At 42.6% G+C, this 14,145-nt stretch overlaps 1 protein-coding gene across 6 annotated transcripts in view; it reads left to right on the top strand.

The window, feature by feature from the left end:
• Positions 1–635: 635 nt before the first annotated feature.
• The window catches only part of IL20RA (interleukin 20 receptor subunit alpha), a 33,147-nt gene continuing 19,637 nt past the window's right edge, over positions 636–14,145 (top strand). For 2 of the 6 annotated variants that reach the window (XM_043457117.1, XM_043457116.1), the window contains exon 1: positions 636–849. In XM_043457117.1, coding sequence (XP_043313052.1) covers positions 741–849 — 109 coding nt within the window. In that variant the 5' untranslated portion in view covers positions 636–740. Of the gene's footprint in view, positions 850–875; positions 1,302–1,643; positions 1,742–1,892; positions 2,018–2,083; positions 2,158–14,145 lie in introns of those variants that run through there. The other 4 variants (XM_043457118.1, XM_043457119.1, XM_043457122.1 and 1 more) reach the window with 4 other exon arrangements.

Here is a 14,145-nt window from a genome sequence, read left to right as displayed (position 1 = left end):
ATCAAACCCTGCGTCTCATGTTTCCTGCATTGGCAGGTGGGTTCTTTTACCACTAGTGCTACCTGGGAAGCTCACTGATAACATAAAGCCCTTTTTAAAATGTTGTCCTTCCTAAACTCTTACCAAATCAATGAGTCCCGTTAGGAAAACAGAAAACACACTATTTACTTTAACAGAAAGAATTTGCTATGAGGAACTGTTTAAACAGTCGGGAGGGAAATTGTCCCTGCAGTAGAGACCTCCTTGGACTTCCCCAGTGGCACAGCGGTAAAGAACCTACCTGCACTTCAAGAGAGGTGGGTTCCACCCCTCGGTGGGGAAGATTCCCTGGAGAAGGAAATAGCAACCCACTCCAGTATTCTTGCCTGGAAAATCCCACGGACAGAGGAGCCTGATGGGCTACAGTCCATGGGGTTGAAAAAGAGAACCACACGACTTAGAGACTAAACAACCATAACAAGTGACCTTGTTGGTTGGGGAGGCGGAAAGTCACGGATTCTCGGAGCTGCGAGCCGGCCGGGCTGGGAGGAGAAGTCGGACACTCCCCTGGCGCTGGCACCCAGCCCCGGGTCGGGCGGGACGCAGGTGGGGCTCCCCGCAGCTCCGCCTCCCCGGGCACCCAGCCGATTGGAGCCCGGGCCCAGGCTGCGGAGCGGAGACGGCGCTCCCAGCGCCCGCGGCCCGAGGGGGCGTCCCACGCTGACGGCTGCCTGCAGAGATGTGACCCAGCCCCGGCGCCCATGTGCGCCCCCGGACCCTCAGCGAGGGTGGCGGCCAGAGGGGCCCCGGCATCCGGCCTCCTGGCCCTGCTGTTCCTGCTGCTGGTGGCCGCGCCGACGGGACGAGCAGGTAGGAGTATCGCGGCCGGGGCCAGCCGACCGCCCAGCTCCGACTGATTTCGTCCAGCCTGCCTCGGATTTTGCTTTCATGCGCGCCGAGCAGGAGGAGCGCAGGTCCGCGCGGGGAGCCCGGGAGCCCGGGGAAGAAACGCCAGTGCCACGCGCCCTAAGAACTTGCTCACACTTGTTGCGGGGGTTGCGGGTGACGGTGGAGGAAGGCTGACGGTAGCCGCCCCGGGTGGTACCCGCAGCTGGTATCTTGCGGTCGGTGACCGTACCCTCGCACATTGCACTTGCCCCCACGTCGCAGGCTGTCGCCACCGCCGCCGGGGCCCCACGGACCAGCTGCCCTTCTACGGGGAGCATTCCAGGAAGGAGACGATGCCTGCGCTTTTAAAAACCAAACTCCGGGAGAATTGGGCTCTCAGGGGACGGGAGCTAGAAAGGGGCAACGTTTCTAAAGTAAGATCCCTTTCCTGGGCACGTCATTTTTTTTTCCTTTGCAGTTTTGACCACGTACATGTAAGCGCCTTTTTGATTTTTCGGAAATAACAAAACTTTGAACTGATCTGTGCTACAGGTTTTTTGGGGTTTATTTTTAAGTTTTGCCAGCTGCAAGCCAGTAAATCAGAATGATTCATTAACTGATTTCTTTTTTCCTTCTGCATTTCTGGTGTACGAGAAAAAGAATGTTTTTAAAGCAAGGTCTCTAGGATCCTCTCTTTTTAAAAAATTTCAAGCAGCAGAGCTTGAAATACTGTGTCTTGTGCAGATTTGATCCAGACCTCTATGTTTTTCACCCAGAACTGAACAATGACTGTGAATGCAGGAAGTTGTCCATGATACTGTGGTGTCCTTAGTAATCAAAGAACAAGTTGCAAAAGTTCAATATAATTACAAAGGTAAGAAAAGTGTGCATATAGATCTTGGAGAGATTTTTGGGCAATAGACATTATGCACAAAAAGTTTCTCTTTCTCTTCTAAATCTTGAAGTTACCAGAAATTGTCATTCTTTTGTCTTGCAAAAAATATTCCTAGGTAAGCTGAATGGGACGAGACTGCTCCTGACTTAGCCAGATACTGAGCTTCAACTAACTGACAGAAATTTGGTTGTTTCTATTTCTAATCAAAGAAATAAAGCTTGCTCCTTAAGTGGATTGGGAGGCTGACATTAGAAGGTAATAATATTCTTGGCTTCGAAGCAAAATTAGGGGAAAAAACAAAGAAACTCTTTCCTAACGCAGGTACTTTCTTGGCTCATCTTAAAACATTCCTGTCCTCTTCTGGGCCTCCAGGCACTCAGCTATTGGAAAACCAGGTGAGAAGGTACACGTGTTTATGTGGATAGAGAGCTATTCCGTCTTGTTGGTTCCACCACCATATCTGTTGAGCCATGTGAACTTCCTAAGAATTATATGACATTGCCACATTCCAGTAGTAAATGCTTTAATATTTCAAAAATTTTGGCACAAAAATTTGAAGTCACACAACTCTGTGATTGGATCGGGCTGTACTACAATACTAAACATCCAAAGAGAAAGGAAAAAAATTTTCAATGTGGCATCAACACTTTAGGAAAGTCCTTGGTATTTCATTTCAGGTAAACTTTTTAAGGGATTCGGAACATCTGTACTACACCCACAAGGAGCGACATAAACTTGACTCTCTCAACTCTGCAGAGACAGAAGTTTCCCTAGGAAGTTCATCACTGTGGTTTGGCAGCCTGGCCCTGTTGGCCTAATCCCACGTCTTATTTGTCACTGCAGATAAAGAACTCTGGTCAGCATAATATTAATGAGCATTTAAAGCCAGTAACAGAGAGTGGGAGGAGATGACTTGCCAAAGTCACGTATCTCCTCTGCTCAAACCCTTCAGAAACTTCCACTGCTGATAGAATCATTCTAAATTCTCCTGTGTGGTCTTATGTGTCCCCTCCTGCCACTCTCTTCAGCCTCACTCACACCACTTAATTCCTACTATTGTGGACTTTTACCAGTTCCCGAGCAAACCAAACTGTTTTGCATCACAGGGACTTCATCCTTGCAATTCCTTGTGCTGGAATGTTCCAGCCCACTCTGTCTCTGGCTAACTCCTGTTCAGACTTCACATCTCACCACCGGTGTGCCTCCCTCAAGAAGAGCTTCCCAAAATCCCCAAAGAGGGAAAAAATAGAGTTTATTGTGTCTATGAACAAAGGAGCCAACTCTAGGTTTGGAGCTTTCGAATATGGTCTAAATATTAAAGTACTCTGCTTGTTAGAACTAATATACTATATTTAACACAGTGAGGGTATTTCTTGAAGTGTTTCTTCTTTGATATAAACACAGCAGTATTTGGTGTTTTGTTTCATGGAGAAGTTATTTTAAGATATTTTTCACACACACAAATGATTCCAGTGAACTAATTAAATTTTTTTCATTACTTTCTTCTTTTTAGCTTTTAATTTTGAACTAATATGAGCCTTACGGAAAAGCTATAGAAATAATAGAGCCCTCATTAACCCCCTCACCCTGTTTCTCTTAATTTGAACATCTTATATAACCATACAGTGTTCAGAACCATGAAATTAGCATTGATGTAACACTGTTCAGGCTTCTGAGGTGGCTCAGTGGTAAAGAATCCGCCTGACAATGCAAGAGACTTGGGTTTGAACCCTTTGTTGGGAAGATCCCCTGGAGAAGAAAATGGCAACCCACTCCAGTATTCTTGTCTGGGAAATCCCCGTGAACAGAGGAGCCTAGTGGGCTACAGGCCAAAGGATCCAGAAAGAGTCAGAAACAATTTAGCAACTAAACAACAACAATGTAATACTATTCACTAAACTGCAGACTTTGTTTCAGCTTCACCCTTATTTCTGACTAATGCTGCTTCTGTGTTCCAGGATCCATCCAGGGTCCCCATTGCCTTTAGTTGCTGTGTCTCCTTCCTCTCCTCCAATCTGTGACAGCTCCTCAGCGTCTTTTTGCTTTCATGTCCTTGACACTTTAGGAGTCCTGGTCACCTTTCCCTCAGACTTGTCCCTCAGTATGGGTTCATTTGTGGTTTCCTCATTAGAGTGAGATTATTCCCTTTGGGCAATAATACCACAGAGATGATGTTATCTTTACTAGCCCATCCTATCAAAGGGCTTATGATATCAATACATCTTCTTCCTGATGATGTTAACCTTGATCATTTGGTTTAGGTGGTATCTATAGGGTTCCTATTTTCACTTTCTGATTAATAAATATCTAGTGGGAAGATCGGAGAAGGCAATAGCACCCCACTCCAGTACTCTTGCCTGGAAAATCCCATGGACGGAGGAGTCTGGTAGGCTGCGGTCCATGGGGTCGCTAAGAGTCAGACACAGTTGAGCGACTTCACTTTCACTTTTCACTTTCATGCATTGGAGAAGGAAATGGCAACCCACTCCAGTGTTCTTGTCTGGAGAATCTCAGGGACGGGGGGGCCTGGTGGGCTGCCGTCTATGGGGTTGCACAGTCGGACACGACTGAAGTGACTTAGCAGCAGCAGCAGCAGCAGTGGGAAGATATTGTGAGATGGAGCAAATATCCTGTTTCTCCTCAAACTTACACCCACTAATTTTAGTATTCATCAGTGGATACTGGATGCAATAACTGTTATGCTTAATGGTGATTTTTTAATTTCACTCTTTCCTTCTCAATTTATTAAATTGGAATTCTAATGCAGGTAAGAGCCTTTGCTTCTCCCTCATTTATTTCTTTATTTAGTTTCTTACATATATGAATATGGACTCATAAATGTTTACTTTATTCTTTGAGTTATAATCCAATACTATTATTATTTAGTATTAATCTTATTGCTCAAAATTTCTGGCTTTCGCCATCAAAAGTTTGGTTCCTGCATGCTTTCAACAGGTCCCATTCTTTCTGAGCATTTCATTACTTTGTAGCATCACAAAATATTTCAAGTTCATCTCATACTTTCCCTGCCCCAGGTCTGAATGGGCTTCCCAGGTGGGGCGAGTGGTAAAGAATCCGCCTGCCGATGCAGGAGACATAAGAGATGCTGGTTGGGTACCTGGGTTGGGAAGATTCCCCTGGAGGAGGGCATAGCGATCCTCTCCAGTCTTCTTGCCTAAAGAATCCCATGGACAGAGAAGCCTGGTGGGCTACCATCCCTAGAGTCACACAGAGTTGGACACAACTGAGGTGACTTAGCATGCAGGCATGGAGAGCCGAATCAGCCACTTCCCCAACGAGCTTTAGCTCCTTCTCCTGGAGAATAAGATCTAGAAACCAAAATCTCACTGCCAGGTGTGCTCACTGCTACTGGAATGTTGTTTCTCAGTTCAGTTCAGTTCAGTTCAGTCACTCAGTCATGTCTTTGCAACCCCATGAACTGCAGCACGCCAGGCCTCCCTGTCCATCACCAACTCCCGGAGTCTACCCAAACTCATGTCCATTGAGTTTGTGATGCCATCCAACCATCTCACCCTCTGTCATCCCCTTCTCCTCCTGCCCTCAATCTTTCCCAGCATCAGGGTCTTTTCCAGTGAGTCAACTCTTCGCATCAGGTGGCCAAAATATTGGAGTTTCAGCTTCAGCATCAGTCCTTCCAATGAACACCCAGGACTGATCTCCTTTAGGATGGACTGGTTGGATCTCCTTGCAGTCCAAAGACTTTCAAGAGTCTTCTCCAATACCACAGTTCAAAAGCATCAATTCTTCAGTGCTCAGCTTTCTTTATAGTCCAACTATCCATACATGACCACTAGAAAAACCATAGCCTTGACCAGACAGACCTTTGTTGGCAAAGTAATGTCTCTGCTTTTTAATATGCTATCTAGGTTGGTCATAATTTTCCTTCCAAGGAGTAAGCATCTTTTAATTTCATGGCTACAATCACCATCTGCAGTGATTTTGGAACCCAGAAAAATTAAGTCAGCCACTGTTTCCCCATCTATTTGCATGAAGTGATGGGACTGGATGCCATGATCTTAGTTTTCTGAATGTTGAGCTTTAAGACAACTTCTTCACTCTCCTCTTTCACTTTCATCAAGAAGCCCTTTAGTTCTTCTTCACTTTCTGCCATAAGGGTGGTGTCATCTGCATATCTCAGGTTATTGATATTTCTCCCGGCAATCTTGATTCCAGCTTGTGCTTCCTCCAGCCCAGCGTTTCTCATGATGTACTCTGCATATAAGTTAAATAAGCAGGGTGACAATATACAGCCTTGATGTACTCCTTTTCCTATTTGCTTCTAGGCTCTTTTTGTTGTTTCTAGGCTCTCTTAAAAAAAAAAAAAAAAAAGCTGACTGGCAATGTTAAAATTAAATACCCTGCTTTATTTTCAGAATTCTTTTTGATACAGAAAACTAGACTTGAAAAGACCTTAAAATCCCATCCAACTGCTTCTCTTGTGAATCTCTTCTGCAGCATAACTTCCAAGTCATTACCTATCTGCTGTTGAAGCACCTCCCATCATAGGAAACTCACTACCTGACACCCAAGTCACGATATCCTGTCGTTGCAGACTTCCAGCTACTGGAATGTTCTTCTGTGTAATGAGCAGAGATCTTGATCTCTTTCATCTTCTCCCATCGTCTCTCTCAGAGTTGGTCCTCACTCTGAGTGGATCAAGTTGTACAGAACAAGCTGCTCAGCTTATTGACTGCAGCCATCACATTCCCTCTGTCTTCTTGCATCTCAGCTAACCACCTCCCCAGTTACCTCATGCCAGGTCCCTCCCTCTCCTGGTCTTTTCTGTAGGTGTGTGTTCTGGATTGTCCATAAGCTCTCAGGTTGACTCACTGTAGATGGTGATGAGATGGCTCATCTGCCACGTTTTAAACACTACCCTTGGCATATTGGTCCTTAAGTGATTTAGCATCAGGTTCTTGGTGAACACAGGTCCCTAATGCCTAAAAGTTACCCTCCCTTTTTATCATCATTGCCTTCTCCTACGAGACACAGACCTTGACCCCTCATTTAAACTGAGAATTTCACACGAATATAATTTCATTCTGTAGAGGCAGTTTTCTTTCTCTTCACTTCTTAGATTAATAGAGAATGAAAGTATGGCATAATGTTTTGGCAAGAGTTGGTGAAATCTGTGATGATGGACTTTAATGCAATTGATGAGACTTTTCTGGAAAGGAAATTTTTATTGATTACAAATATTATCTATTCAAAATCAGTTCTATTTTTCAACTGGGGTGCTCACTGCATTGCACACGGAGATGCCAAAATGACTTCCACTCAACTTTTCCAATCACTTTATGCACGGCTTCATCAAATGCCAGCTCCACCTCCAGGCACAGAGAATGGCATACCTGTCTTCTACAGGTTTGTCAGGAAGTTTTCCTTATACTTCTTGAGTCTGGGCATGTATGCCTTTAATCCAGCCTCCTGAAATTTCCATTTCATACAATTACATTTGTATTGTGGTAGTATGAGATATTTTGGCAAGTGTATCCTCTTAGTTAAAGCGTCTGTTTACATTCCTTCCCCCATTTAGATTTCCTCCTTTTCAATGTTGCAGATTTTTTTTTCTCCTACATCAATCCCTTCCTCTTTACTTTCAGGTAACTTGGCAGCCCTTAAAGCATTCATTGTTCTCATAAATAAACATTATGTTCATTTTTGAGGAAAGATGTGAGCAACAGACACCTACTATATTACTTTTCTAGGGCTGCCATAACAAAGTACCTCAAACTGGGTTGCTTAGATCAATATAAATTTACTATCTCACAGTTCTGGAAGCTAGAACTGAAAACTGTAGGACAGCATCTGTTCCACGCCTCTCTCCTAGCATCCGGTGGTTGCTGGCAATCCTTGGCATTCCTTAGCCTGTTGAGCACCCTTCCAGTCCTCTGCCTTCAGAGTGGTCCTTCTGTCTCTTCACATAATCTTCCCTCTGTTCCTGTCTCTCTTTGTGTCCAAATTTTCCATTTTTATAAGGATACCTTGTTGGATTGAAGCTCACCCTAATGAGGTACTGGAGGTTGGGATTGCAACATATCCTTTCAACATACATTTATAACACCAACCATACCCTCAACAGACTTCCCAGGTGGCTCAGTGGTATAGAATTCGCCTGCAACGCAGAAGACCCAGGTTCAATCTCTGGGCCAGGAAGATCCTCTGGAGGAGGAAATGCCAACCCACTCCAGTATTCATGCCTGGAAAATTCCATGGACAGAGTAGCCTGGCAGGCCACAGTCCATGGGGTTTGCAAAGAGTTGGACATGACTGAGCAACTGAGCAGGCACACACCATACCTTCAAAGACTTGCAGGGTGGTGAGCAGGACCCATGAGCTTGGCTCCTAAAGTGAAGAAAAGCTGCCTTTTTCAATCCCATGTAGTTCTCCTCAACATATTTATTCATCTATGTCCACTGCCAAAGGGAAACTTTTGCAGAGGTCTCACACCTGAAAGCCTCCCTTGAGGATGTAAAGGGCATAGATGAGTCTTCTCTTGTCTTTCTGTAACATGAACATAAGAGAGAGCCACCATTTTGTAATATATGCAAACACGGAATCATTATGTTGTATGCCTGAAACTAATATAATGTTTATGTCAATTCTATCTCAAATTTTTAAAAAAAGAAACATCAGTGGATGTGTATTAAGATGATGGAGTTAAAATTTCTTCAGCAGAAGGGTTCATTCTCTTCCAACCCCTATCTCTTGCCTCCATTTCTCTATGGGGCACTTTCCTGCAAAATCTTGCTCCCACATGGACCATTTTCATGCTTAAGGCTAATAGCTTATATGATTCCAAGTCAGCCTCTCTCCTCCATTTTAGATTAAAATGTATATGTTTAAAAGGTTCTCTAAATTATCTACTAAATGCTTTATGTTGTTATTTTTTAAGTTGGCTAATGGTTTAGTGCAAAATAGAACAGCATATGTACCTTAGGAGTAAATAACTTAGGGTAATGAGGTATTTGAGCTGATCAGATGTAATGAGAAAGAATCAGCTTCATACCCCCACACATTCATTTTGAGTTTTCATAAGTTAAAATATAACTTGATGCAGTGTGATTTTTAAATAACCTTCTTTTGAGTACTTTTCATTTATTTATTCACTTACTCAGAGTCATTCATTCATACATTTCAGGAACTGTTCTAAGTATTGAATTGAACAAGAAAGCAAGGACTCTTTCTTTGCAGAGCTTTTAATCTCAGCTGATTACAGTATAAATGCCAGAACTGAAGAAACCAAGCTTCTTTAGAAGCACAGACCAAGGCAACTGCTCTAATTTAGGAGTCAAGTGGGGCTTACTATGAAAAGGGAAACTGAAACTTATGAGAACTGCCAACACACTCGTTGTATTTTTCATTTAAAATACTAGCAAGAAAATAAAGTTAAATCCTGCTCTAAGCATATTCTATCTGTAAATGACCAGGTAGTTAATATTCCTTTTCCACACTTAGATTTTTTTTTCTTATAAAGCTACTAATCAACAAACAAAACCCAACAACAAATAGCAAAATCCTACTAAAAGGAGGGATTTTTTTTTTTGAGGGTGGTTTTGCCAAATGGATAGGAGTGAGGAGCTTTGCAGCTTATGAACAGCCTGGCCTCAAGGTCACTGACAGCCTCACCAGGTCACTGTGGACTGTGGCTCTACTCAATGCTGAGTCCAACCGCAACCAGTTATCAAAAGGCACCCATGTTACAGCTGCAGTTTTCTAAGAAGGCGGGTATCCTAGGTGCTGTTTCCTACTTCCTGAATCAACAGAGTCCTTAGAAGGCTCTGTTAGCTTTAATAGCAAGAGCACGGGAATGTCTGCATTGATCCATTCTCTGCATTGATCCTGGAGAAGTTCCAGTGCTGCCGGTACCTTATCCTGACCCATGTTTTTTTAACGTCTTTGTGGCAGGATAACTACCCCTAAAATCTGATCTTCAGAGGGACCTGTGTTGCACATGGATCCCCTGTCCATTGTGTTACATTTAGTTACACAACTTCATCAAGGCATAATCCAACCTGAAGAGGTCTAGATCGCGTCCAGGTCACTGTCAAAAACATCAAAGCATTGGCTTGTCACTACAGAGGAGAGTTAGCCCCCTGAAAAAGAATGCATCTTTCTGACTGTGTTTTTAATGGCTGCTATACACTTCTGTCTTCATCTTATTTGATTAGGCAGCTTGAGATCACACTCTCAACCTCATTTGCCTCAAAATCCCAATCAACAATGAGCAGAAGTAAATACTATTAATTACTTCCAAGTCTCCATTAAATGATTACTTCCAAATCTCCACTAAGTAATTATTTTTAAGGCTTATTCTTTTTTTGTTTGTTTCTCTTTTTTCTATTTTTCTCTGTCTTCTCACATTTTTATCTTGTTCATTTTCTCTCTGAATATGTGAAGTGATACAGATATCAGTGGAAAAACTGTATTACATATGTGAGGATAAAAAGAAGTACTGGATTTGAAAATGATGTGAAAGATAAAGTGGATGATATATGTTGATATTTAATAAATATCTGTTGATTGAACTTGGAGCTCCCAATAGTTGTCCTTTCTATACCTTAGTGGCTCCAAGTGGTTTCTCTCTGTTCTTTCTTTTCATTTATTTATTTTCAGTTTTCTGCTTGCGCTGGGTCTCTGCTGCTTCACATGGGCTTTCTCTAATTGCAAAGAGCGGGGACCACTCTTTAGTTGCGGTGTGTAGGCCTCTCACTGTGGCTTTTCTTATCGTGGAGTGGAGGCTCTAGGCACCCAGGCTTCAGTAGTTGCAGCACTCGGGCTCAGTAGTTATGTTGGGCAGCTTAGTTGCTCCGCAGCATGTGGGATCTTCCTGGACCAGGGATTGAACCCATGTCCTGTGCATTGGCTAGTGGATTCTTATCCACTGTTCCACTAAGGAAGTCTGTGTCTGCTCTTTCTTCTGTCTTTTCCTTTCTGAAGCAAGTTATTGAGTTGTAAAGACTGCAACGCACCTTTGAATCTTCTTTTCCACAGTTATTGTGATAGTCACTTTGGATAGACACTTTGGCAATCACAAAATGTGGAGAAGATCAAACTCGTGCCCTCAAAAAGCCAATTTCTGAAAGGGAAGGGAAGGCATTCACACAAGAAATGATATAAGGCAGTGGGACTGATTCTCTAACAATGGGACCAACATATACAAATTGATAATGACATCTTCAAAATAGGCATTTTACGAAGCTATGCACAAAAATCTGACAGTGTTTTTCCTAAACTCCTTTTTTTCAGAGTTATGGATAGAACCTGCACATGTTGGTCAGAATAACCCATTAAATGGCAAACCTCATCTTGGAAGTGTGGTTTAATTTTCAAAAGCTTCCAGAGCCACTTCCAAGCAACTTGTATAACCAAACTAAGAAATGGTATGTTGGGCAAGAACAAGGTGTGCCTATTTTTTAAAAATGAGATGGAATTTTTGCATATTTATAAGCTACCTCGGAAGACAGTTGTAGCTAAAAGGATATGTGTCCCAAATGCCAGAACTGAGCAATGCCAGGAATAATTATAAACTGCCCCAAGGAAACTGCTTGGAAGATGTGCACTCTTTTTTGATGGGTAAACACCAACATATTTATTTTAAGAAGTAATCTCAATCTTAAAGTCCTATTTACTCTCGTGCACCAACAGCAATATTCCAGAACATGTTTAAGCACATAGATTTACTGATTGAGGTGTGGCTATAAAGAAATAACATGCTTTTCATGTATGACTTATGTATCACTCATCCATATAAACATTCACATACTTGGCAGGGAAAGCGTGTATTGATGGATTATGTCCAGCTTCAGAAAATACCTGCTCTGTAAGAGCAGGTTTCTGTCTTCCAGTATACCTTAGTAACTAGCAGTTTCTATTTTTAGTAGGTGCCTGGTAATGAGGTTGAACGAATGATATGACTAAGTATACTTCCACCAGAAAAAGATTCAGTGAAGGAGAAATACTCAGGTTTTCCTCATTGAATTTCTTATATATCTCCTTAGAAGCAATTATCAGTAACATGCAAACTTTATAATGATTGTGCAATCTCTTCTTCCTGCAACACTGTTCTTTGGAGCATTCCCTAAAGGCAGTAAGTGAGTATCCTAGCAGAGAGATCTCTGTTGTCCTAAGAACACTTGGACTCAAGCACCCTCCGAATGGTTGAATAACCGCAGGCAAGTTGGTCAGCCTCTCTGGGCCTTTATTCAGCTGTGAAAGGAGAATAGTAACCATGGAGGACAACGTGGTTATTGTTTAGTCGCTAAGTCATGTCCAGCTCTTTGCGATCCCTTGGACTGTAGCCCACCAGGCTGCTCTGTCCATGGAATTCTCCAGGCAGGAATACTGGAGTGGGTTGCCATTTCCTCCTTAGTGGATCTTCCTGACTCAGGGATAGAGCCTGTGTCTCCCGCATTAGCAGTCAGGTTCTTAACCATGGAGCTACCAGGGAAGCCCCTGAAGGACAAGGCTGAGCTAATAATAACTGAGTTCTTTCTTTGTATCAGGCACTATTTTAGGAACCATATTTAATCATCCCAACAAACCTGTGAGGCAGATGATAATATTGTTTCATTTTACAAATGAGGAAATTGAGTGCAGAGGCTAAATAACTTACTTCAGGGCACACAGCTTAGGTAAGCGGAGAGCAGGGAGCAGGTGTTAGTGTAGCTCTAGAGCTCTTGTTGTTATGACTTCTCTCTGACTTACTCACATAAACAATTATTAGAAGTCAATGAGATAGAGCAGGTGGCCATGCCCCATATAACAATGAGCAGTCCTATTATAGACAAGGCCATACTCAAGTGCAACAGCAAATGGGCTAAGCAGTAATAGAGAAATAGTAGCAGAATTGGTAGAGAAAGATAATCGAGCTCAGAGGAACTAATGTTAACTCCAAACCATACTCTCTCCTTCATAGAAGACAGTTAAGTATAGTTTCTCAGGTAAATAGTTCCTGCATCACACTTTAAGTGTTGGTTAGATGATTCACTTTTTAAGAGCACTTGAAATATAATTGCAGTGGCTGAGGAAGGAGGAAAGAAGAGTTAATATTTTTCAGGAGAAATATTTAAAACTTAAGACCAAAGAAAATGTGCCTTTCCTCTTAGCATGATCAAGTTAGAACAATACTTCATCTGCTGGAAGGCAGAGACACTGTTTAGCTCTCCTTTGGTGGAGGTTGGGATGAGATATTTACAACTTTGCTTCCTGAAATTGATTAATCACCCTCTGGTGCCATTTTGTACATCAACTCTTCTTGAGCCCATTTCCCACAACAGAAAACTCAGGTGATTTTTTTCTCTTCTTTTGGTCTTACAAGGTAGTAAAGTATTTTCCTATTTTGAAAGACGTTTACAATATGTGGCAACCACTTTCCATGAGCTGCTCTTCCTTCATTAAAAATATGTTGAGTATCCCCTGTGTACAATGCAAGGGTTATTTCAAGCTACCAAGGTTTGATAGTTCAGACTGTATCACCCTCATTCAGATGCTCATGTGAACCTGGGTCCTGCTCTATCTTCATGACATATGTGAGCCAAGCAGTCACTGGTTCGTTTAGTTAAAAAGCATTTGCCAGGCACTGGGGATACAAAAGCTCTGGTAAGACATGGTGCCCTGCGTCAAACAGCTCAGAGCCTGGTGATTGCTTCACTGCTTCAGCTGAAGAAAGACGGATGGGGCTGGAGACTTTCTCAGGGCAGAGCTGGGCAGGGCTTCCTCAATGCTGAGGTTCCCAAGTTAATAAGCCTGCAAAACTTGAATGGTCCCAAGGGGAAGTCCCCAGAAGTGGCCACATTTGACTGTTCAGCCTCTTACAGTCTGGTGGTTTTCCTCAGGAGTGCATGAACATATTGTCCATAAAGGGTAAGTCAGAAAGTCTCAGCCCCAGAAGAGAGAAATTTGGGTAATCATGAGACCAGTTACCCTCCATGAGTTCACGCTGAAAACCTCGCCATTTTTTACTGGTGTTCATCCAGTACTAATTTATGCATTGATTTTTCCCATAGGGTAATGAAATAGAAATACCTTTTACTGTCAGGCATATGATTAAAACTGCAACATATTTAGACAGTGACCTTTGTATTATGTTTGTGGCCATTAGGGAAATGTCATGCTATTTCATTACACTTACAAAAAGGTAACTATAAGATAACTCTTGGAACTAATGCAGGAGCCACACTTTGTAAAACTCCACTAATGAACTTGTCAAAGACTTACCCATTTCAAATGCTATTTATCTATTCTCCTTCTACTAAAGGACCCAAGAGGAGACAAAGGACTTTTTCTTTATGGTGCTATAACAATAGATGAAGCTGGGCTAGAAGGCTTTCCCAAAGGCCAAGATATAATGAGGGGAAAAT

The sequence above is a fragment of the Cervus canadensis genome, chromosome 33, assembly GCF_019320065.1.
Source record: "Cervus canadensis isolate Bull #8, Minnesota chromosome 33, ASM1932006v1, whole genome shotgun sequence".
NCBI classification, from domain to species: Eukaryota; Metazoa; Chordata; class Mammalia; order Artiodactyla; family Cervidae; genus Cervus; species Cervus canadensis.
The sequence above is the reverse complement of the archived record's forward strand: the minus strand, read 5'-3'. Positions and strand labels throughout refer to the sequence as shown.